The sequence below is a fragment of the Azolla caroliniana genome, unplaced genomic scaffold (genome assembly GCF_043228905.1).
Source record: "Azolla caroliniana isolate FFs.n. ecotype wild unplaced genomic scaffold, voAzoCaro1.0.p SCAF_13, whole genome shotgun sequence".
Taxonomy (NCBI): domain Eukaryota; kingdom Viridiplantae; phylum Streptophyta; class Polypodiopsida; order Salviniales; family Salviniaceae; genus Azolla; species Azolla caroliniana.
This window is the reverse complement of record NW_028230448.1, coordinates 19,401,903-19,427,104: the sequence shown is the minus strand read 5'-3', so window position 1 is coordinate 19,427,104 and position 25,202 is coordinate 19,401,903. Positions and strand designations below refer to the sequence as shown.

The following is a 25,202-nucleotide window of genomic DNA, read 5'->3' as shown; positions in this document are numbered from 1 at the left end:
CCTCACCCCAACAGAAGGTAAGTACTTGGAACATGGAATTGAAATCATTCTCTTATTTCAAAGGAATTGTTCTTTACTGTCACAAAATCATAAGGATGGTTCATAATGCCCAAAATATTCCCTTGGAATATAAAATGTGTCAAATGTCAAGGAATACCAACTATAGATAGAATGTTCCTTAAACGTTTAGAGTGAAAATAGTCATCCAATTTATGAAGGTAGATTCTTTATATATACAATGTTAAGAGTAGTATGGAATGTAGAAATTATTCGCTTAGATAGAAAGAAGCCAAGTACTAGGTGGTCAATATAAATCTCAGAGGATTTGTGAATGGGCTTAACAGTCGGCAACGGTTCGATTTGAACCGAACCAATTCATGTTTTTTTTTAACGGTTCAAAACATATCGACAATATAAATCGCAGAGGATTTGTGAATGGGCTTAACAGTCGGCAACGGTTCGATTTAAACCGAACCAAACCACGAACCTGCTTAATGGTTTAAACTGTTCGGTTCAATTCAAGTTCATGTTTTTTTTAACAGTTTGGTTTGGTTTCAACAGTTAGAAACCGCGATTTAAACAATTTACCAGTTTATTATTATTATTATTATTTAAAATTAAAAAAAATTGTTTTTAAACAATCGTTTCATTTTCGGGCCTTATTATCACATTTTTAGAAAATCTTTAAAATAATGAAATATTTTAAATTTAAAAATTGAATTTTGACCTAAGTTGAAAACCGAAACCGAACCACAAAACCGCAACTTTAACGGTATGGTTTGAATTTTTTTTAATGGATTCGTGGTTCCGTTCGGTTCAAGTTTCAATATTTTTAAACGGTTCGGTTTTGATACTCTCAAACCGAACCGAACAGTTGCCAGTTGTTAACTGAGCTCTTGTTTATTTGAGACAAATTACGAGAATGGGGGACCTTACACTTGAAACCATGAAAACCAATGTTATCTAGTGTAACAAATGGCATCCCTTTTTTTATTGCTATAAAGATGGTGGAATGTCATCATAATGTTATACCATGTATTATCATGTCTCTTCAATAGTATCTTCAACACACACAACTAAGATCCAATATACAATGTTTCATATGTTATAGTTTGGTGACTATGGAGGGAACAATATTTTAATAACACTATAGTCTATTACTAGTGTTTGTGTAATGAGTTATTGTTGGTTCCATAATGCATTGTGGCTAGAAAACAATATGGATAGGGGAAAACACCAATATATCCCTAGCTTTGCAAGAACTGCAAGATTACCAACTATATTTTTAAAATTTATGCGGCCATACCTACTATGTATTTCCATTTTTTTAAACAATTAGTAAAATACTCCTAATTTGGGTTGAAATTTCCCAAATGTGCATTGATGCTCAAGTGTCCCAATAGTTTCATACGCACATGTCAACCAAAATTCGTACATCTTTGCCAAGAGAATTGTGTCCATTTGAGTGTGACCCCGAGGTACACAAGAAACATCCATGCCATTCAAAGTTAACGTAGTTTTTAACGTTTTTGGCGCGTGTTATGGATATATTAAATGGAGATATTAAACACCATCATGTAAGTTTTCTTGAGCTTCATTATGAGATCTCTATCTACAGAAAAGGCATGGAGAGCGTCTAAATGCCTTTGAAGCCCCTTTCATACATCATGAATAAGCATAACATTGTTAGTAAAGAGAAATATAGATATCGTCACCTGAGGTAGAGTTTATTCCTCCACCTCGCATGTTTTTTGAATCCTCATGTATTTAAAGACCAACAAATGTGCAGGATAGTGTGCATATATGCATCATTTTTAATGATGTTGTATATACTGCCAGTCTGCCCTTAAAAATAGTCTCACCATCATGTAAAGCATTTATTATCCACTACATATTCTCCAAGGCTCCAATATCATGTAGCCACTTTTGGTTTCTCTTGTGGTTTTGTCTCAAATGCTTTACATAAGTTTAAAAAGCAGTAGTATATTTGTTTTTTTGCCTTACCCAAGATTTTGCCCTCTAGTTCTCTTAGAGTGAAGATATTATCAATATGATGAGTGGTTTTCTAAATCTCAATTGCCTAGGGAATCTCATGCCTTCTTCCCAAACTATTGAGCCACCAATCCATTGTGACTTTGGGTTTGTGGATAACATTCTTGCATCAAAAGTTTGCAATGCAATGATTCACTTTCAATCAATTTTGGAATATCCTCTTAAATGAGAGCGATATATCATTTATGGCAATATTCTTATCAATTCCTTGGGTTGGACAAGCATGTTAGCATTATGCGGGTCATACATTTATCCCTCAATTTATGCTCCTTTTTCTTTAAATCTAACCGTCGAAAGAGCATTCACGTGTGTTTTTAAATTCCATTCCATTCCTTTCCTTTAAAATGTCCTTGTGTCTCAAAATAGCTAATTGTTTTGAGGGGGGGGATAATAAATTTTCATGGTGTGATGAATGGCATCACATGGCATACCATTTGTATTTATCCCAATTTATTACGTAGCCTAATCTTGTGCATCTGTGATGTCCTATCATAGGTATTTGAGTATAGTTGAATGTGTCTCCCCAACTCTTGTGGATGTTAGTATAAACGTATTTTGTTGGTCATGACCCTTCGAAGACATTGAATTTCTTAATCTCAAGTATCAAGGTTAGAGTACATACTTGAAAGATAAGCAATAGCACTTATTCTGTTATGGTTGCATTTGGTTAGTTTTTGCCATTTAGCAAGTTTATTGGTGAGGCCATATACACTTCCAAGCATTAACAAATCTTTCACATTCACTATCTCTTCTTGATCTAGGGATAATCAATTGTTGTTAACTCATTGTCTATTTGATAAAAGTTAATTGTTGCATCCAACGTCATGTCACCCATGCTCATGAATTGCTTAATGTTTATATGTAGCAATTCATATAGATATCCGTCAAAACAAAGTCAAATTTCGATGTAACATCTACTTTTACAACATATTAAAAAAACATTGTAAATCTACTACAACATTTATGGGTCACTTCAAACTACCACTATCTATATTCCAACATGAGGGAGTTTGTCCTTTAAATTAAAGTAAATTTTCTAAATCAGATTTGAAGACAGTGGTTTTTAAATTGCTAGATCCTGCAAGGCATGTGAAGAAAGATCTGAATCATGTGACAAGCAACGAGTGTGAGGACATCACAATCTTAGAAGACATAAACTACTCAACAGCCAACCAACTCATGAACAACAGTCTATCTGCACGTTCACATGATTGCTTTATACAGCATCAACTAATAAACAGCTTACCATCTGATGAACAATAATCTACAACCTCATGAACAACAATCCATTTCCACATTGTCATTATTTTAATGGCATCGATTTCTTGCCAACCTACCATCTCCTCACCGTTATTATTTTGAAGGCATTGACTGATAAATGACATACCACTTCATGAACAGCAATAATCTACCTCCACACCGTTGTCAATGTCATCTTTAACCTCACATCTTTATATATTATCTTCAATTGCTTGAGTCAGTATTGAGTTATTATAAGTTCATTGGTAACTAATGCCCTCACCCCATCTTGAGTGTATGACTGTACCTATAAATGGTACATATCCATATGCAATTTTCAATAAAAAATACTTTTGGACTTGAGTTGATTGACCTCTACATTCACATTGATCATTTCACAGACATGTATATTGATCATTTCAGAAAAAATTGCATCTATCACAAACTATCATTTGTATTTAAAATCGCTTTCTAGATTTCTATTTCAGATTGATTTTGTTAGACACGATGCACACCGTCAAGTTCTCCTAAACATGTTCGCATCCTTGTTAGAGGGTTCTTGAAATGATGCTTTGCTAATGTCTTTTGGATATTGAGCACTCTACAACAGAAATTATGTTTCAGCTGGAAGATGAGAAAAGAGCGTGTGGATTTAGTTCTCATTCAATCCAAATATACGAGATATTATGTTGAGAAAATAAGGTAACTAAATCAGATGGAAATATCTGTTTATTAGACCTATAATCAACAATAAATTCTCTATTTGCTTCTTTAGAATATGTCATATGATTCATTGTGCTTGTATAGCCACAAAATTCAAGCAATTGTCAAGAAAATAAGTTGAGAAACCCTAACACATTCAGGAGAAAATGTCATGGCTGCAACAACACAACTTCACTAGCTAGCAGCTGAAATAGCCAACCCAGATGAACTATCTGCAAGATTCTCGTGTTCTTTGTTTAACATCTGCACAATTCCAAATGCAGGCCATCGAATATGAGTTTAAGCATGTATCATAACAAAACAATTAAGATGCAAAGAAACTGTTCAGTATCCACTCTTTGCTCATGCTTAAACTACATTATATAACCAGAAAATTACCAAAATAACCCTACCATTTTGGGTACTTCCCAGAAAAACCAAACTACCCCTAAATTTCTATAAGATACCAGAATAACCCTCTTTTTGTTGTATATTTTGCATGACATTCTGGGTTTTCTGGTAAAAATATCCAGCTAGGGATAGCCATTTTATAAATGCACAATAACAGCTCTATGAATTTAATTGTGCTCTCACCATGCCATTGCAAAACCCTGTGTATAGTATCAATGTACATACCTTATTGTTGATAAGATTGTGCAAAGCAATGACGCTTCGTATCAATGAAGCCAGGTAGATGACCAGCATCATGTCATTTGTTTTCACTGTTAAAAGTACATGTAATTAGTATCCAAGAGGAACTAGAATTATATCACAAAAGTGAATGGAATCCAAATGCCACTGGATTTCAGACCTAAAACCAAAAGTATATTTTACCTGCAAAGGAGTTTACAAGCTCATTAACATTCAAATTTGGCAGCAAATTAAAGACATCCTGCACAAAAGAAGGGAATTTTCAGAATAAATTCTACTCCTAAAGTTAGCAAAGAGATTAAAATCATAATCATGAGTCCACCTGTAGATGGTAAAGGATTTCATGATTCAGCGGTAACTTGCCATCAATGACATAATCCAAGTATGAACGAATTTCCTTTAGCCGTGCTTCAAGCCCTTTTAATGCTGTCAATTTTCCACTGACCTGTGGTTTATGAAATTAAAATTTCTGAGAAAGACAGTCTAGAATAAACATAAATAAATAAATCACCAGACTGTTAGGTAAAAGACAATTTTAGATAAATAATGGAAGGAACAAAACCTCAGTAGCAAGTGTGCTTATGGTTGTATCTTTCACATCTCGTAACAAGTGCTCCACACCTAATAAATACAAAAACAAGGGTTTGGTAGAAGCAATTATTTTAAAGATGTTTTTTTTATTAATTTAAATAGCAGTCACAATGTACCAATTTCTTCCGCTTCATATGCTCCAATTTCAGAAGCCACATGCACAAATACATTCTGACTCTTCTGTGTAGAGTCCTGCCATTGTGAAGATAACAATTGAACTCAGTAATATACGAATTAATGTGAAAAAGAAAAACACAAAATAATCAGAGAAAGGAACAACGATGCAAGGGCTGACATATCTGTCTGTGTGAGTAGATATATACATATCCATGCACAGAATAACATCTCTTAAGATGACAGAATGGCTGAAATGTTGTCATCTTGTACAACAATCTAAAATAAATTTAAGTAATTTAATAAAACTTCCTTACATACCATAGTTATCCCCACAGCATTTGGCTAGGGATATCATAGACATTCCATGCTCTTGAAAAAGAATCCAAATAATCTGGTTCATAACACTGACCATAGATGGACTGAAAGCTTGATTCCTACATGGGCTGACCCAGGATGGAGAGATCTCCAAAGAGGGGAAAGAATCTTTCATATCAGGTCATACCGCCTAGATAGACAAGGATTCTTTGCTGATGTGGTTTCTGGACACATTATTTTCCTTCAACTAACATCTCACTACGCTCAGGAATACACAATCGTTTCAGTTTGTGGGGATTTTTTATATAGCATTCCTCACATTCTCTACCCATCAATTTATTTTTTACAGTTTTTACTGTTTTGGGGAGTCAGTTGTGTGCTTGTTCCGCTCCAAAAAATTTGGTTCAAGCAGAACATGACAGTCTTGCTACACTTATACATAAAGCAAGAATCAGCACCACTGGTAAATATGACATTCTTGACAAACGAAGAATATGTTTATCATTGTTATTAAACCTCACTAATGAAAAGGCTTTAAGTGTTTATTCTTTCTTTTTTATATTATTTCTTGAAATAAAAAAGGAGGACAAAACCATTGAAATGATTCTAAGCCCCAACTATTAGGAATAAATGGTTAATTCTATGATGTGAAAACAATTTCAACCACAATCCAAAGTTATGAATATGAAGTTGGAATCACTCATAATCCCCATCATCTGATATTTGCACACATTAATGGTTCCAATAGGGATAAAATGTGAAGCTCTTGGATTAAGGTATACCGGCTCCCTTTCCCTTTTTTACTACCTATTTATGGCCAGCAAGCAGTAGCTCTGTTCATTGATCAACAATTGAATAATTGGTGGGCAACCTTATAGATCTTGCAAAATTTGAAATGATTGCTTTACCCTAAGCTATGATCCATGATTTTTCTTTTTGGCACTGCCCTTTCTGTAGCTAACACCAAGTACTAGACAGTACAACTTGAATAAGGAGATTTTTTGAGCCAATGTGAATGCAAGCTATTTTACTAGCACAAAAACAATAAGCACATTCTTATTACTAACCTCCTTCACTTCCTCAATTGCATAATACGCCTTTGTAGGTATTCCAAGTTCTTTCGGCTGCACATCAATAATTACAAGCACAGGATTTGGGAGATAGCTGTCATCACATGCATCAAAATTAGAAAGCTCATATCCCACAATCTGATTTGGTATTTCTAGCATGTTACAATATACTTCTTCTCAATAAGAAAGGCTCCCATCATGAACAAGAGGAACTCTGTAAAGACTGATTCAAGGTAGCGACAAAGAAATGTAATAAAATGAAACATTATATCAACATCTTCAAAAGGCATGTTACAATTAGTGTGATCATCTTGTAGAATATCTGTCAGACAAAAGCAAAAAATTGTACATAAACTAGGCTGTGATAAAAGTATAATGAAATCGGGGCCATGGGTACAAGTAATATGGAGGATACGATGTACATAACAAATACATAGCTAGGAAGGCTAGAATCTGAGATAAGCCCATGAATGCTCTCAAAGGATGATCTTGTATGAAATGAATGTCCTCCATAGTGAAACACCCAAGTAATCATGCTCGATCCCCGACAATGATACTATTGTCTTATATGAACGAATCATTTTATCCTCCGGCATCTGGACTCAGCCAAAGGAGCTCCTCCATCACGCAATATACATCTATGAAGTGCTTGTTGAGCTTGCCCTAAGGTCTCTTGGTAAGGCCTTCTGAAGATATTTAAAATCTGCCTTTTAAATGGTTTGATGGTCATCTACTACTCAACAGAGACTTTCTAGTAAAAACAGCCCCAAATACCCCTGATCATTGAGAGTCTATCACCTGGGACGCTAGTCCAAAACCCTCCCTTGAGGAACAGAGAAAGCATCATCCGGTCTACGTAGTGGCCCTAGGACTCTGTTATTGCATAGCTGCCATATCATTTGCTCAGGAGGTACACCCCTATAACCGATACCTCTTATCTATAACCTCTTTCTGTCCAATGGTACATGTCAATCTGCGAGACAAAAAGATGTCCATATATCTGGTGCATAACAGAAATCCATACTCATTGACATGGAGAAGATGGTCTCAATACAAGAACTTCATACCTAACTCCAGCATACGTTAGATTCCTGTCCCCATGGTCTCTAGCTAAACGAGATTGCTCCAGATAATTTTGTGGGTCTTTGAGTTAGTGTCAAAGAGATGATGCATCCAAGAATTACAGGAAGGGAGTTAGTTTTTGTACTATCCAGAGCACAAAAACGAATAGAGTATCTAAATGTCTGCATAAGCTCTCTGATTGCTATAAGCACAATATCATCTGCATATAGCAAAATAGGTATCCAAGTACACACCAACTGAGCACCTCTATCCCCTCTCCTCACAAAATAGTAAGAGATCTCGTAGACATCCTTGTTTTGCTCCAATAGTGGAATGAACAGGCTCTAAAGAAGTCCATATTCTGCTTACAACTCCTGATAAACTGTCAAGATCCACCATTGGAATTCTCAAGGAACTCTCAATCCTGTAGCCTCCTATCAATCTCAACTGTGGAACTTTGCAAAACATCATAAAGCAACCAAAAATCTGTATGTTATGGGCTCTACCCTCTTTGACGATGACTGTTTGTGTGTGAATAAACTATTCAGAGTAGATAATCTCCTTTTGAATCCCACTTGTCCTTCGGCTCTACGAGGAACATGCTCTGCACATCTCCTTAACTCATCTCAAGAATGGAGGAATACAACTTGGCCAACGAATGATCTATCAGAACCGAGTCTCCTAACTTGTGGATAGGCACAATCATGGCAGTACTACAAGTCCTCACACATACCTCTATCGAACATCAAGTCCAATAGGTCTACAATCATATCTCGCTCATGTACATGATGCTCTGTACTATACAATTATGATATTGCACCTTTGTACGTGCAATCTGTCATTGTTGGCCACCTTCACAATCCCTGGTCTGAACGAAGTGGAAGTGGAAGGGCAGGGTAAGGTCGGGCACCAATGGATCCGGTGGAGATGGCTGCTCTGGTACATCATATAAAAGATGCTGCATATGAGATGTATCCAGGGAGGTGACTTGTAGCTGGAGAGTCTTCCCTCATAAATTTCCATGCCTCCTTGGAATCTCACGGCTAGACATATATACCCTCTTCTTCTAATCAATGAGATGACAAAAGACAAAACATCACTAGTTGATAGTGAGACCTACGGCTGCATATCAGCATACAGTTGTTCTCAGACATGGTACTTGGACATCATCTCCCTATCTGGGTAGTAAATGGGAAGCTGTGGCTGCAGTTGAGAGTGGAATCTCAGTCAAGGTCTGTGTCAACACTGCTAGAGGTCACGGAGTTTGTGGATCTCGCACGAAATGAGAAGAGGGGGCTGGGAGAGAGGGAGAGAGATTAACATCTTTTAAGAGGCCAAAATGCCCTATAAAACCAAACAAGAGATTACATCTTAAAATGTTGTCTCGACTGTAAGAACAGCAAACCAAAATAAACGTAACTAAAAGAAAAGTAAATAGAAATATAATTACGACGTGACTAAAGAAGATATAAATTTTCACTCTGCACAATGCAGTCAATTTTTTGCACCTCCAGAAAGTGAAAGATTGTCCACTAAGCTGAAAAAAGAAATTATAACATCATCAAGTCTCATAATTAAAGTTATAGGATAAGATACTCACTCTCTAAAGAGTGCATGTATATTCAAATCATTCTCACGTAGTTTTGGACCAGTGCTGTACCAACCTACCACATGCTCCTTAGCTGCAACAAATAGATGCAATTTATAAGCATGATCTTGATTCCAAACTCTATAACAGCAATCTTGCTGAATATCTATTCATACCATTTATTCGTTTGAACATATCAAACATAGTTTCATGGTAATTGTGATCCATAAACCAAATGCTAGGATCCTTCTCATCTTCTTCAAAAGGAACTGCAACAACACAGATTGATTAAGAAAAGCAGTAAGCAGTGATCATAACAGAATTTCAAACATCATATCCATTGACATTCAATAGCAAGTTAATAACATACAAGCAATTTTCTAATGCATTACACTAGATACATCACCAGATTCATCTAATCTCTCCCACACATGTATAAATGTGCATCTGTGTGTGAGAGAGAGAAACGAAGTGTGCCATACATGCATACATCAATGCAAACTGCCATCCTGCCATAACACGAAAATTATGACAGGTCATTGCATTCTATAATAGTGCCGAAACCCCATGTTCAAATTATGATTGGCCCTCTATTGCCTCCTAGAACTTTGAAAATCATTAAACTTGAAAAAACAAAAGAGAGAATGCCTTCTTAAATTAATATGTTCCAATTGTTATCTACAAGCTCAAAGATGCATACCAACATTGAACTCATGATTCTATTTGGATTCCTTAAAATAGCTTCGAATAGTGAGCCCAAAGTCTGGAATGCAAATCTTAGATGGAGGCACTGGAGAGCCAACATACTATGATTTCTAACTGGATCAGAATATGATGCCTGCGGTATGGAGGCAAGAACTCCTGAAGCGGCATTCGAATCCTAATCATATCAGGTAGCATCTCTAAAGATCTTAGATGGTGGGAGAAGAGTTTATGTTTGTGCTAAGTCAAAATAATCAAGAAATTTTTGATTTCATGGTTCTTCTATCGTCAAACATCTATTAGCAATCTAAAGAACAAGACTTGGTGTGAGATCCATGCTACAACAGTTATATATGCAATGGTGGGTCAAAACCAATGAAAGAAGAGACGCATCTAAATGAGCACAAAGAACATAAAATAAGAAACAAGAAATCGCCCAAAATACTAGATCAAAAAATTAGCACACAATTTGATATGATTAGGATATGGGACGCCTTTTGAGGAGGAACTGTCTCCTGGCCCAGGCAAAGAAGTCTTCCTGAGAAAGAAATTACTACAGACACTGCTTTATTTTAGTTTCAGAATAATAACCACTGTCATTGACCCTGCATAAGTTCATGCATTATGATGTTGAGAATAGTAACTAAACTACACAAAAGAAAATACTGATTGTGAAGAAAACTCATGCTCTTGAAAGACGCTAAGTCAAGTGCTGCAATTTAGCGTAAGAACATTTCCATGTTGAGATGGTCATCATCTTCTTGCATTCGGCAGAGGAAGAAAGAATCGGACTTTTGCATTTTAATTTCACATAATATGTTACACAGTCAGTCTGGATGGCAACACATTTTAATTGTGAACAAAAGACATATTTTTCTTGAAAGATACCATAGAACATTCTGCAATAGAGTGTAGGAAAAAAAAACCCTCAAAGATTTGTCTTGCATTCTCAAGGATGTAGCGACATTTCAGATCATGATAATATTTGAAGGATACAAATTCATATATTCGCTTGCCTGTAACCTACATGGCTAAATCTGGACGAAAAGGAATCCAAAGGTAATGTCCAGGGAAGATTTCGGGCAAGTTGTAACAAAAGGATGGTAAGGAGATCTCCTAGTAAGGAAGGGATTAGCGTCACTTTCCATTTCAAAAGCCACAATATTATGTTCTTTGTAGCTCACATCCGCACGAAAAACAAGACAGGCACTTCTACTTAATGGACATCGTTTTCTTGCATTCACTCCGCAGGATCAAGAGAAAAAAGAAAGAAAAATGTGCAAAGAAAACAGGATATCGTGAGACCTACATAAATATTGAAGTTCATAATCAAAAGACGCGCCCTTTTTCATCCTACGGAAAGCAGGGAGGGAAAGAGAGAAGAAGAAGAAGAAGGAAATGGTGCTGACCTGCGTAGCTGTTGGTGACATCTACACGGCCACGGAAGGTGGAGCCGAGCAGAACACCTACGACGCGCTTCCGAGTTTCTTTGGCGACTCGGTTGTAGTTGTCGACGATGCTGAGCAGAACGAGGGGATGGACAACCACCTTCTCGACAGGCCTGTCTCCGATGTTGCTAGATGTGACCACATCCATGGCTGATATGCAGATGCAGCCGCTTCTTTTCCTCTGCTTCTTCTTCTTTCTTCTTCTTCGTCTGCTTCTTCTTCTGCTGCTGCTTCTTCTTCTTCTTCTTCTTCGACGACGACAGTGACGGCGATGGAGACGGTGACGGTGACGGTGACGGCGATGGAGACGACAGGCAGCAGACAGCAAGCAACAGAGAAGAGAAGAGAAGAGAAGAGAAGAGAGGAAGAAAGCGTGTGTCTGTCTGTGTGTGTATGTATGTTCTGTTTTTCTGGGGGGCAATTGTTTTTTGGGTTCTTGTAAATAAAACACAAAGAGTGGCTTTGAAGGGATACATATTTACATACATCCATATATTGGTAGCATTGATTATTAGCATATGTATGTACATACATCTTGGTTTGTCTATTACATACATACATACATTATGTATTGACTACTACTCTTTTCATCTTTTCCGGCGGGAAATGTGTCTCGAGATTCCACCCAGCCACTCTCGAACATCCGGTCGGAAGAGGCCGCCCCAAAAAACCCCCTACGTCATCGGACATCTTCACGGACTTCTGGGCTGAATAACCCGTAGAACCACCGAACATGCCTTTGATCAGATCATAGGCATGTTCGGTGGTTCTACGGGTTATTATTCAGCCCAGAAGTCTGCAAAGATGTCCGAGGACATAGGGAGTTTTTTGCCTGTGATCTTCTATTTTGTGCATGAACTTGATCGAGGTACTTGAGAGCTCCACTGTGACCATGTGCATATGAATTGATGAATCCCTCATCCATACCACATGCATACATATACATCGTTTCTTTAATTGGATATATATTGTTGCTTGCATTATCTTTTTGTGAATCAATTATAAACTCGTAGGTCGTCATCAAAGCAATTTAAAGTTACAAGAAGATAAAAGTAATATGCATTCAAAAAATTAAGGTTGTAATATCTGGTGTTAATCATATATCAAATGAGAATGAGCATGTGTGGTGCGGTGCTTGATAAAAAGACAAAAGAATAGAGAGGTAAATCGGATGGTGGATAGTGTGAAAATAGCTCAAACGTTGTAAAAGCTATAAAAATACACTTTTATAGGTCTTTTCGTCTCCTCATCTCTACCTCCCTAGAACTATAATCTTAACCCTAATCTTCTCATTTATGATGATGCCCAAACTTAAGCCTTCATCTTAAGTGTTCAGGTTGATCGTGGAGGAAACGCTAAAAACTATTGATTTTGCTTTGTTTCCTTCTTGTTTATGATTTTCCTTAGTAGTTAACACAATGTGATTATGTGAACTACTACTCATTTCGGTGTATTTAGGAAATAGTTTTAGATTGCTTGCTTATTCTTACAGTTCGCTCATAGGCTTATGAGTGGTTTGACACCCCCTCTTGTACTCATATCGCGAACAATAGAGTAAAGATTATGTCAATCTGCATATACCTTGGTATGATAATCAAGGCAAAGTAGAACTAAAAAGTGTGTGGCAAATAGTCATTACAAAATTTAAGGGAACGGTTTTAGTGACCACCATAAATACCCTAGAAAGCAAAAAAATAAATGGGCAATCCTACGATTGATAAAGTGGGCACACATCCCCTAGCCTTTTGAAAGGCGTTTAAACACATGCATTGTGTATCAATTATTGACAATGTTATCAACATGCATATGTGTCATGTTACAAAAAACTTCTCTAGATGGTTGAACAAAAGGAACTTGGGACTTAATTATATACAGAGAAGACACATGCCATTTAGTAGGGTAAATAAAATAAATGTGTAAACAAGTAAGCTCTTCCTTATAGTAATGTGACCATTTGGCATGTCAAAATGTTCTCACATCTATCGTATTTGGAAGCTTCATGGCTACATGTCTCATGGAGTAGCGGAGTGTATCTCCACCCTAAAGGCATTCATTGTCATTGTCTTGTAGTCACTCTATAGACATAGAAGACGAGGTTTCTATTTGTCAATTCGTTTCCCTCACTGTTATATAAAAAGAATGCTGGAGATATAGAGTGTCTCGACACCAAAACACCACAAATACAAACATGTCTCATTGAACAATACAACAAAGGGATGTAAGGTTCAATTAAGTCTTGAAACCCATATTGATTATGGCACACAATTGTCCATTCTTTGTAAGAAGAAGAAGAAGAAGAAGAAGAAGAAGAAGAAGAAGAAGTGGAGTGCACAACTTCGTCTGAAGCCACCAACTGAGGCGAACAATTGAGCGAACATGGAAGCATGGTTGCAATAGGGGCCCGAGGAAGCTAAGTAGGTACATTGAAGCCATATAAAATTTCTATTTCTTCGATAGCCAGAAGGAGCCGAATCGATTAGTTTCGATAGGGGCTACGAGAGAGAGTAAAAAAAAAAACAAGGCACACATGTAGTTAGAATTTGTACTAACAATATGTGGACAATATTTTTTGTGAGAAAAAACTATAAGGCTAGTAGTATCTAGGCCTTGCAAATATATTATGTATATGAATGAGCTTCATTTTATCCATCCATTCATTCACAAAGAGAAGAAGAAAAAACAGAGAGAGAGAGAGAGGGAGATGATGAGCTTGTGTGGAGAGCTGCAAGTATGCAGCTATGGAAAATCACAGAACACCACATCCATGATATTCCTCAGACAGCAGCCGAAGGCGATGATGGTGAAACCTCACCACCATCATCACAATGCCTCCATTTATAGCTCTGCCTCACAAGAACAGATGGTTCGGACTCGCGTCGGAGCAATTCATAGCAGCTCTATGCATCAGGAAGCAGAAACAGAGGTTAAAGAAGAAGAAGCAGAAGAAGAAAAAGAACAAGAAAAAGAAAAAGAAAAAGAAGGAGATTTAAGTGAAAGTAGCAAAAGACTGGTGATTCAAATGGAGAAGGTAGAAAAAGAGGAGGAAAAGACCAGAGGGAAGGTTCGAGTGTACAATCCTGATGATTTTAAGATCAGTAAAACAGGGAAAGGCGCAAAAATCGCCGATTTCCTTCGTGTTTTCGGGCATTTACTAGAGAGACCATTCGGCGGCGGAGAGAGTGTGGCAAAAGCCGGCGCGGTGGTCATAGACAAGGTTACCGAAGAAACTAAGAACCTCCTTGGACAAGAAGGCGTGAAAGACGAGGCTGTCATCGAGATCCTTAAGTTTCTACGGTTATTGGAGATGGACATGGAGCTCGTGGCCGCAGCTCGTAAAGACGAGACTTTGTTGAAGAGATTGGAGAGTGCTATATCGCATTGCAAGAAAGCCTTCTTGGTTGCCGATGCTATTTAATGTTTATTAATTTGACTTGATATTTGGATTCATGAGGGTGCTAGGAAATTTCTAGCCTAGGTGTATAGCATTGATGGCGGCACAACATCGAAGAGAGAACTTACTTTGGTGCACTGTGGGAGCTTCTAGGTTTGTCAAGTAAAAACTTTCGTGAAACATGATCGTTGCCCATTCCATTAAATCCAAGTAGATTTATATTGTCTATCCATCTATTGGGATGAAGTGGCGATTGAATGCCAATGTGTGAACTTACAAGCCACCATAGCATCTAACTAAACATCACAATTGTTGTTTGTAGAGAAATGTAATTTGAGAATGGGCACAAATTCTTTGTTGACTTTCATCCTATATTGACATTTTGCTTCGATAGCCATTCAAGTTTACATGCTTGTGGTGCACACTCTCCATGATGTCTTGTTTGATAAATATGGTTCTAAATAGCTTGGTTATGGGATCGATACATGTCGTTTCTTTGGATTTGCTTCCACGACATTTTTGGCATATAGCATGCATGGAACTATGCATAATTAAAATATCTTGGCATGAGCTCTTTCTCTCACTCTCTCTCTTAGATAATGTGTGATTTACTAAACATATCGTAAGAGCGGAAATCTATTGCGTGAAAATGCACATCATGTTATGTTTCCTTCTTTTGATGATTAGATATCATTATTTAATAAAGTAATGTGAGTTTAGAAGTGACTTTAAGTGATCCCAACTTGTTAGCAATTGCTTGCCTAGGAATTGATTCATACGAATTTAAATGAGTTGGGGGCGTTCGAGATGTTTTTGGTTTGGATTGATAGGCCATATATGACTTCCGAGGGCGATAATAAAATGAATCCATCTCGCATTTTCCATATAGACAACCATCACACAACTTTCCATCCACTTGATATCCAAATCAGATTTTCTCCCATTCTATGGTGTTCCCATTTGCCTTGTAAGCTAAACTACCGGCTAGAGAAGGGATTCTTCTATGAGTTAGTGGAGAGAGAGAGTAGTGTACCATGGAAGCAATGCATACAAAAAGACAAAAAGTTTCTACGGTTATTGGAGATGGACATGGAGCTTGTGGCCACAACTCGTAAAGACGAGACTTTGTTGAAGAGATTGGAGAGTGCTATATCGCATTGCAAGAAAGCTTCTTGGTTGCCGATGCTATTTAATGCTTATTAATTTGACTCGATATTTGGATTCATAAGGGTGCTAGGAAAGTTCTAGCCTAGGTATATAACATTGATGGGGGCACAACATCGAAGAGAGAACTTACTTTGGTCCACTGTGGGAGCTTCTAGGTTTGTCGAGTAAAAACTTTCGTGAAACATGATCGTTGCCCATTCCATTAAATCCAAGTAGATTACGATTGTCTATCCAAATATTGGGATGAAGTGGCGATTGAATGCCAATGTGTGAACTTACAAGCCACCATAGCATCCAACTCAAACATCACAATTGTTGTTTGTAGAGAAATGTAATTTGAGAATGGGCACAAATTCTTTGTTGACTTTCATCCTATATTGACATCTTGCTTCGATAGCCATTCAAGTTTACATGCTTGTGGCGCACACCCTTTGTTCGTAGAGAAATGTAATTTGAGAATGGGCGCAAATTCTTTGTTGACTTTCATCCTATATTGACATCTTGCTTCGATAGCCATTCAAGTTTACATGCTTGTGGCGCACACCCTTTGTTTGTAGAGAAATGTAATTTGAGAATGGGCGCAAATTCTTTGTTGACTTTCATCCTATATTGACATTTTGCTTCGATAGTCATTCAAGTTTACATGCTTGTAGTGCACACCCTCCATGATATCTTGTTTGATAAATATGGTTCTAAATAGCTTGGTTATGGGATCAATACATATCGTTTCTTTGGATTTGATTCCACGACATTTTTGGCATATAGCATGCATGAACTATGCATAATTAAAATATCTTGGCATGAGCTCTTTCTCTCACTCTCTCTCTTAGATAATGTGTGATTTTTACTAAACATATCGTAAGAGCGGAAATCTATTGCGTGAAAATGCACATCATGTTATGTTTCCTTCTTTTGATGATTAGATATCATTATTTAATAAAGTAATGTGAGTTTAGAAGTGACTTTAAGTGATCCCAACTTGTTATCAATTGCTTGCCTAGGAATTGATTCATACGAATTTAAATGAGTTGGGGGCGTTCGAGATGTTTTTGGTTTGGATTGATAGGCCATATATGACTTCAGAGGGCGATAATAAAATGAATCCATCTCGCATTTTCCATATAGACAACCATCACACAACTTTCCATCCACTTGATATCCAAATCAGATTTTCTCCCATTCTGTGGTGTTCCCATTTGCCATGGAAGCTAAACTGCAGGCTAGAGAAGGGATTCTTCTATGAGTTAGTGGAGAGAGAGAGAGAGAGTAGAGTACCATGGAAGCAATGCATACAAAAAGGCAAATAAATGCACAAAAGAGAAGTTGTTGGTGGCATTACGCCATGGCTCTTTTGGCAGCTGCTTGAGTGTTTAAGAATGATGATGCAGAGGAGGTCTGTTGCAGGTGGAGGATGCAGTGTGACCTTCATCCTGCTCTTCCACTCCCTAGTCCGCTATGCATTCATCGACACACGAGCACTCCCCAGCGTCACAGCCGGCATCATCATCGCGAGCCTCATTACATATCTCCGCCCGTTGAGGCGCCTCTCGGATCTCCTCCCCGCACCCGGAGATGCTTGCTTCGATCCTCTTCTCATCCTCCAGGTTTTGATTTTGGTCACTGCATGATGTGGATGTGTGTATGTCTATGTGTATGATCCATCTCACAAACATATTTTTCTCCATTTTTTTAGCTTACAACTTAGATTCAGCATATATATATATATAGCTTAACTTGTGTTTGATGCATTTTTTATGCATCTAGCTACGCATACCGAATCCTGACTCGTCTGCAATAAGTGCAAGATGTCGAATCACATTAAAAGGAGTAATATTACAGGAAAGAGAGCCTCTTTGCCCCAAGGAAAAATGCTGGGAAATTCCTTTCTTTTTAGACTTCCTGAATGGTGATGGTTTGGGTAAAACTTTCCTTGGGGTTTTGGGTTCCATTCCCAGTGGCTGTATCCATCCAAGGGGATCCCTATATTTGCATTGATAGTTCATATACATGTAGCCACGGACGGAGTCTGCCGCAACGGAATATGTCGAAATTGTAGCATTTATAAGACTGAGTGTAACTATCATTTTCTTCCTAACAGTCATGGAACCAATCACTAGGATCAGCAATTTCCATTTGCTGGAAATAAGGGTAGAACCTCATACTCTTCTTTTGTTTTTGTTTTGTAGAATTGGGATATTAGGAGGGTCTTCCTTTCGGCATTTTATCATGTTGATGACACTCATTTGGTGTACAATATGCTCTCTCTCCTCTGGAAAGGAGTGCAGCTTGAATTAAAGATGGGCAGTCTTCAATTTGCAAAAATGGTTATTGTCCTTATTATATTATCCCAGAGTATTATGGTTGTTTTTGCAAACGGATTAGCTTTGCTAATTGGTACTCGACTCTTACCCTCTCTCCAATGTACTGTAGGATTTTCCGGTGTATTGTTTGGTATGAAAGTGATATTGAACCTGAAATCTCCCACCCATGCCAATGTATACGGAATTCTTGTTCCAACACGTTATGTTGCATGGTTTGAATTGGTGCTTGTTCAAACATTTGTTCCCGGGGTGTCCTTTTTTAGTCATGTGTGTGGGATCTTAGCAGGTGTACTTTATATTCGATACTCCCACTTGTTTACGATTGATGCCTTGACAACACTAATTGGCCAAAGTGCATCAATGGTTGGGTGTGCATTGAAGAGATGCATTCGTCTTCTTTGTGCATTCATTCAATCAAGGAACAATCATCTTTCATAGATCAGAGTATACGAATGCACAAGAAGGTGCGAGCATGTTGCTCATATTAATCGGATTCATATAGATTGATGTTGTAGTTTTGTGGCACAATCCAAAGAAATGACATGGCTAGGGTGACCAACAAAAGTAGAATATGTACTGATAAGAGATGGCTCAAAAAAGAGGAAGATCGAAGGATCAAAATATAACTGAGAACTCAATAATACAAGTACAAGTGAATATGAAGGAAGCGAAGGGAACTGCAATTGAAATTTTTTGAGAGGCCTACTTACATTGATGAATATTTCTTACAGCAAGATCAACCATACTAGGAGATCCAATTCGACATTTAACATTGAAGACATAATCTACCTATAGTATATTTATGGATAAATACATACGAGGAAGAACATTTCCACTTAATGCAATAAGGTTGTAAAATATGGTACTTTGGATTCAAGTTTCTAATTTTGTGGCATGCATTAATATTTATAAATTATAATTGTTGGTACTTTGGAATTAATTGTGACATTATGAGCTATTAGAATTTCTATTGGATGATAAACTTACACATTGGAAATATGAAGCTCGTTTTTGTCATTTCAAGTTTTTAGTGGATTGTGGAAAGACTTTAGGCTCAAACTTGGAAGTTGTCTTTAGATATACCCAATATATGGATATAAAATAATGCAAACATGGAACCAAAACATGAATTACAATGTGCTTATTTGGTGTCACTACTACAAGTACATGATTAATGATGGGAGTACAAAGACAGGCGGATCTTAGGAAGTTATTGTAGAGAAACTCTAGACGAAGTTAAGTGAAGATATTCTCAAAGTAATTATACTAAATGTGGCTATGTTACTATGTATAACCAAAGACAAAAACATAATGAATAAAAAAGTGAGAGATTTTTTAAGATCAGCCACATGACTCCATCTACACATTCTATGTGTAAGAATGTTCAATGAAAAACCACACAATCACTTTATCCTGCATGATATCAACCCAACTCTATTGTCTTCTCATCTTAAGAGGTGAACAAATAATCACGTACTTGGTTTCTTCCCAAACAAAGCTATAAAAAAAAATAGTTGTAAACTATTCTTCTTTGTTTGCCAAAGCTCATTTAATGATCATTCTCTTCAAATCTGAAAGAAAAGTAGGGCTTGTTAGATATGCCTCACTTCAAATCAATAACGACCTTATCAAAAACATGTCACCTTCCTACTATACAATTGTCAAGTTATCTTATCAATTATTTAGTGATGTGCAACCACACTCAAAAGTTCTTTCCCAATGGATTATATGAACTCTAGATATGATTTATTCTAAGTTTTTTAGAGTCATATACATAGTAACTATTTCTCTTGAATACGTGTGTAGAGAGGTGGTATTGGCAATGGGATCCTATTTCTTAATTCCCTAATTTATAAATGTGATTTTCTTGAAGCCCTTAACCTCATAATTGAAAACATAAAAATAGCATTTCGCTAAATGTGCAAAGGATGTTGCAAATAATGTCAAGCAGATGAACATAAAAAGGGATTAAAATGTGTTCTCATACATGCATGAGACCAATTTGTTACAAAGTGTATCCAGTAAGTGATAAGGGATAAACTTGTGTAATCATAAGTGATGAAGCATGATTTCTTAAGCATAATATATGATATGCTCGAGCTGCTTGGAGCACAAAACAATGATAAGATGTTTAAATCAATCAGATGTGGGTTTCAACATGAAAAGGTCAAACCTTATCCATTTTACTAATGACCAAGTAAATTCCAAGTGGGGATGAAACTCTAATTCATTTTTCCATTGAACATAATAATTCCGAGTGAGGATGGTAAACGCTTCATAGGATTACTACATCCTTGTGTTATGCTATCATATTTGATTTTGACATTTATAAAATAATGCTCATCTCCAGTTGTGCATCCTACAACCTGTTGGTTCAATGAACTAAAGTACAGACAAATTCAAAACACAAATGCATCAAAGTAAATCATCAGTAGAAGTCATTAATCAAACTTAATTACTGATTCAATAAAGAGTCAAGCTCAGGGAGAGAGAGACTAAAATCTCAAATTTTCAAATCACACTTTACTTAATTTCCATTACATTTACGGGCCCTTGAAATTCTCCATATAAAGGAAAAATTTCTTTTTCCACAAGGAAATATGATCACAGCTTAGAACATAACTCAAATATTTTTAATCTAAACAGTACAGCATAGAGCTCATTTAATGCGAGATTTAAACATAAATTTTACAACTGATGGATCTTTGGCACTCCTCTTTCCTGTTATTTGGACAATGGCACCATCAATTAATATCCTCTGAAGTACTCTGGCAATGTTATGTGCATCATCTAGTCCCACATGATGTGTTCCAGTCATCGGCATTTGTAAACCCTTTAGCATAGCCATCATCCCTCCAGCCTGATCATCCTCATGAATTAATAACTCTATATAATACCATTGGTAATGAATTGTGAAAATAGAGGATATCAGAAGAAATATATATACCTTTCTCTTGTAAAAATTTAAATATATATCCTTCAGGTTAATCCACTCCCAAAAGTATGGTGGAAGGTGAATCGATGATGTCGTACATTGTTGCGGGATTTTGGTCTTGATGTCCCAGTTTCCACTGGTACAAAGAGAATTTTTATAAGCAATAGTTCTTGAGAGTGAAAATTTGAGAAATACTCCCAAAAGCCCTTAAGATTTAGTTATTTCCCCAAATGCCCCAAAAGGGCAATTGCACCTGCTATTTGAGTAATTGTAAGGTCAATTCAACCCTTTCTTCTTGATGACATGTGCTATTTGTGCAATCACCTAGCTATATTATTTTTGTTTTCTTTTTCTCTTTTGCTTTTGGGGTTAGTCATGAACATTCAGAAAATAACGAAAAATCAAGGGCTTTTAGAAAAAAACTTATGGTTATTTTGGAGAAATTCCCTTAATAATATAGACATTTTTCCAACTATGTTATGCACATATCATCACCATGTTACAAATGCAGCATCTTTCATCTTGCCACCATGTGAAACATCCCATAGCCCATGACCTTCCATCCACTCCTCAAAAAGATTCAGCACCTCTGTGAATGGTATTGCAGTATCATGCCAGACACTGTAAACCAACAAAAAGCAATTAGTTGGCTGCAGCAAATCATGAATTTACTTATATTGTTTGAAGATACATTGATTATCTGTATCAACTATTTATCAGCATGGGTTCATGTGATGTGATTAGATGACAAGTAACTTACTCCAACACATCACCAACTCAATTACATTGATTGTCTGATCAACTATTTGAAATCCATATACCAGCACAGATTCGTGATGTGATTACATGAACAATAACTTAGTCCAACACATCACCAACTCGCTTATTTTGAACAAATGATTATTTTTCATTTATGCATCAGCATATATCCCTGTCTGCTTGCTAGTTTAATATGAATTTCCAGATAAAAATAAATGACATCTGCGACATAGATACAGGGGCATTGCCAAAATCCAATATTGGAAGGATAAAATATTCAAGTTTTGAGTACTATTCAACTAAATCTAGAATACATTGGTACATATATCTCCACAAAAGCTAGAAATTCAGTTGAATATCAATATAGATGAATTATTTGGTGAGCTCCATTGGATGAGCTTTTTTACACCACGGCATCAGGTCATAAAACTGAGAGAACCCAAGTTTGAGCCTCACCATGGGCTGGGCCCCATTTCATAGATCACAATCGGTCTCCCCTGGCCATTAAAAGGAAAGATATATATCCATCTATTTATTTTTACTAGTCTCCAGCATGCTTTTTCAAACTGCTCCAAATTTGTGAGAATCTCAGACAAGTTTTAGCGAAATAATCACTACATGCATTTGGATTTGGGGTCAGATCTAGCACAACAACTAGAGTCAAAAGAGAAGCTAACTCAGAATCCTTTTTGGGTATAGAAAATGTTCCAAAGAATACAAAATGAGCAAGGCATACTAATTACTTAAACATTTAAACTCAAAAGCCAAAAGTGTTGACCTAACATTACGAATCATCTGGTTATGTAGACGAGAGAACTACACCGGTCTAAGCCCCATCGTCCATATTTCCCTTCAATATACTCGTCAATCCTCGCCTCTGACATCTTGACTGGTCTTACAAATCTGGTAAAAAATGAACATGCAAAACACCTTATCTTCTTAACGTTTCTTTCCTTTTTATGGCATAGAAATTGAATGATGGCACTCATATATACCTGTGAAAGCGATCAACGACTTGAAGATTCTTGGCATCAATCATCACCACAGGAAATTCTAAAATCTCCACCATGCCTTCCAAGTCTAAAACCAAATAATATCGGAAAGGTTGGGATTGGAGTTTCTTCAAACTAATTGGTTGCACATGAAGATTTGGATACTCATGCGTAAATTTTGATAGGTGCAGTGGATCATGACCCTGGTAATACATGGAAAAAAAGGACGCTGTAACCATTAGAACGAAATCAAAGCTAAATATAATGGCAATAATATACTAATAACAGGTTGCTGTGGATGCAGTAACCATTAAAACCAAAATCAAAGCTATATGTAAAACCAATAATATACTAATAAAACATTCGGAAAAAATATATATTTTGTACAAAGTCTAAGTATTAATATGGGGGCATGATGAGTCCTATGAAGATTTCTTGAAACCCCATCATATAACGTGTCATGAAATGGCGGGCACTGTGACAACTTCTTCAGAATTTTCTAGAGACTGTGTACAACTTGTTCCCAGAAGCTCGAATATGTACAGCTTTTTCCAAAGAATTTTAAAAAAAGGCGCCAGATACAGAATGCGTGATTGAATGATTGACACGTAGATAGACAGGGCAATATAAGATAGATAAAACAAAACAGAATTCTGGCGACGAATGTTACCAGCGTGCAGAGTCCTTGCGAGTAGTAGTAGCAGAGATATTTTCTTCGAGGCAGGCAACCAGCAGCAGGCAACATCTTTTTATCACGACATCCAGAATCCATGGAAGAAGAAGAAGAAGAAGAAGAAGAGAAAGTAGAAATATGAAGAGAAAAGGACAGGGGCGGGGAGGTAGATGGAGTTCTACGCGCGAAGAGAGAAAGGCAGACTGAGCGGAAGCAGGGAGTTGCTGCTCTAGAAGAAATCACAGAGGACGCACCCACCATCGCCATTCTTCTGTAGACGCTCGTCTCCTTCTTCCTTCGATGGCCATGGCCGCCATAGCCTTAAGAGTCAAGACTCTGTTTTCTCCCCCGAGCTTTTCATTATTCCCCGCCGATGCCCCTCCTACATTTTCTCTATTTCCCTGAATACCCTCCTCCGTATGTGTGTATGTGTAGTAGAGCCATTATTCATCATGTGGGGCCAATTTCATCGCATTTGTGGCAGTGGTCAACAGGAACGCCCCATCCGCCAAGTTCAATCATTCGAATGACACGTAACCATCGTTATTCGTAGGTATAGATGGATAGGCGATATTAAGAAATGGGTTCGGAACATGGATGGCCCTACGCTTGCTTCGTGATGCCTTACTAGATTGTTGGCTTCCCTGATCTTACACGCAAATAGATTCCTTCATGAATTACACTCTCTCTTTTCTTCTTGTAGCATCAGAGTGTCCTAGACTTGGGCAAGATCGTGCAGAACCTTGCTTGCGTTACATATCTTATTTTGCATATATGTTGACATTGCTTCCATACACTCTACCTCACCTTCTTTTCAATGTACGATCATTCTCATCGGCGATGCATTTTTTTCCTTGACAAAGTTTGTGAGCTCGAGTGTCACACTTTGTTACAAATATTATACATTCAAGTTTGCTTTCTACATGTTGTCATTCTCTCCACACAAGTTTCTCTCATAATCACAATGTGTTGTAACTTACAACATTCAATTGTAAAAGTTTTAAACATCGAGAAGTCACTGCCTAACTAAGTGCATGGTACATGAAAATAGTTCATATTTGGTTCCATAAGGGTGTATTGACCTCCAAGGACAATAAAAAATTTGATCTAGGCATTTGGGGAAATAATATATTAGCACCATGTGGGGCAAATTTGCCTTTCATTGACAATCTTGATTGTGAATTAATGACCAGTGTCAACAAACAAGGTCGAGGGATGTAGACCAAACTTCAACAATTTTCAAACAACAAACTATTGATTGCATTGTTGTTGGTGATATTGTCTCCACAATCTATTTGTCTAATTGAATATGGCCCTCCATGAGAAGACTTTGAAACTTCAAATTGTAGATAAGAGAAGTGTGCAACATATTGCCATTGCATCGTGATCGAAATTTAATTACATGTACTTGGAAGATCATTCATCAA

The 25,202-nt window shown here is 37.0% G+C and overlaps 4 protein-coding genes across 4 annotated transcripts; 2 read left to right on the top strand and 2 right to left on the bottom strand.

Moving 5' to 3' along the window:
• Positions 1-3,994: 3,994 nt before the first annotated feature.
• On the bottom strand, positions 3,995-11,747 carry LOC147856555 (26S proteasome non-ATPase regulatory subunit 7 homolog A-like). Its single transcript, XM_087329485.1, has 10 exons — positions 11,499-11,747; positions 9,564-9,656; positions 9,400-9,481; positions 6,735-6,831; positions 5,352-5,427; positions 5,207-5,265; positions 4,967-5,089; positions 4,828-4,885; positions 4,630-4,715; positions 3,995-4,257 (listed from the first exon to the last, which is right to left on the bottom strand). Exons 1-10 carry the CDS (start codon positions 11,683-11,685, stop codon positions 4,189-4,191), a joined length of 930 nt encoding a protein of 309 aa, XP_087185611.1. The 5' UTR covers positions 11,686-11,747; the 3' UTR covers positions 3,995-4,188.
• A 2,435-nt stretch (positions 11,748-14,182) lies between these two features.
• Positions 14,183-15,429, top strand: CRR41 (potassium/sodium hyperpolarization-activated cyclic nucleotide-gated channel protein). Its single transcript, XM_087329912.1, has one exon. It carries the CDS (start codon positions 14,239-14,241, stop codon positions 14,950-14,952), a length of 714 nt encoding a protein of 237 aa, XP_087186038.1. The 5' UTR covers positions 14,183-14,238; the 3' UTR covers positions 14,953-15,429.
• Positions 15,430-17,234: 1,805 nt separating this feature from the next.
• On the top strand, positions 17,235-19,274 carry LOC147856553 (rhomboid-like protein 14, mitochondrial). The gene is made up of 2 exons (XM_087329016.1): positions 17,235-17,699; positions 18,282-19,274. The coding sequence occupies exons 1-2, from the start codon at positions 17,403-17,405 to the stop codon at positions 18,852-18,854; spliced, it is 870 nt and encodes a 289-aa protein (XP_087185142.1). The 5' UTR covers positions 17,235-17,402; the 3' UTR covers positions 18,855-19,274.
• Positions 19,275-20,924: 1,650 nt separating this feature from the next.
• LOC147856552 (putative exonuclease domain-containing protein At3g15140) lies at positions 20,925-24,059 on the bottom strand. Its single transcript, XM_087329856.1, has 6 exons — positions 23,773-24,059; positions 23,106-23,305; positions 22,933-23,013; positions 21,847-21,972; positions 21,364-21,487; positions 20,925-21,276 (listed from the first exon to the last, which is right to left on the bottom strand). The coding sequence occupies exons 1-6, from the start codon at positions 24,040-24,042 to the stop codon at positions 21,076-21,078; spliced, it is 1,002 nt and encodes a 333-aa protein (XP_087185982.1). The 5' UTR covers positions 24,043-24,059; the 3' UTR covers positions 20,925-21,075.
• Positions 24,060-25,202: the final 1,143 nt, after the last annotated feature.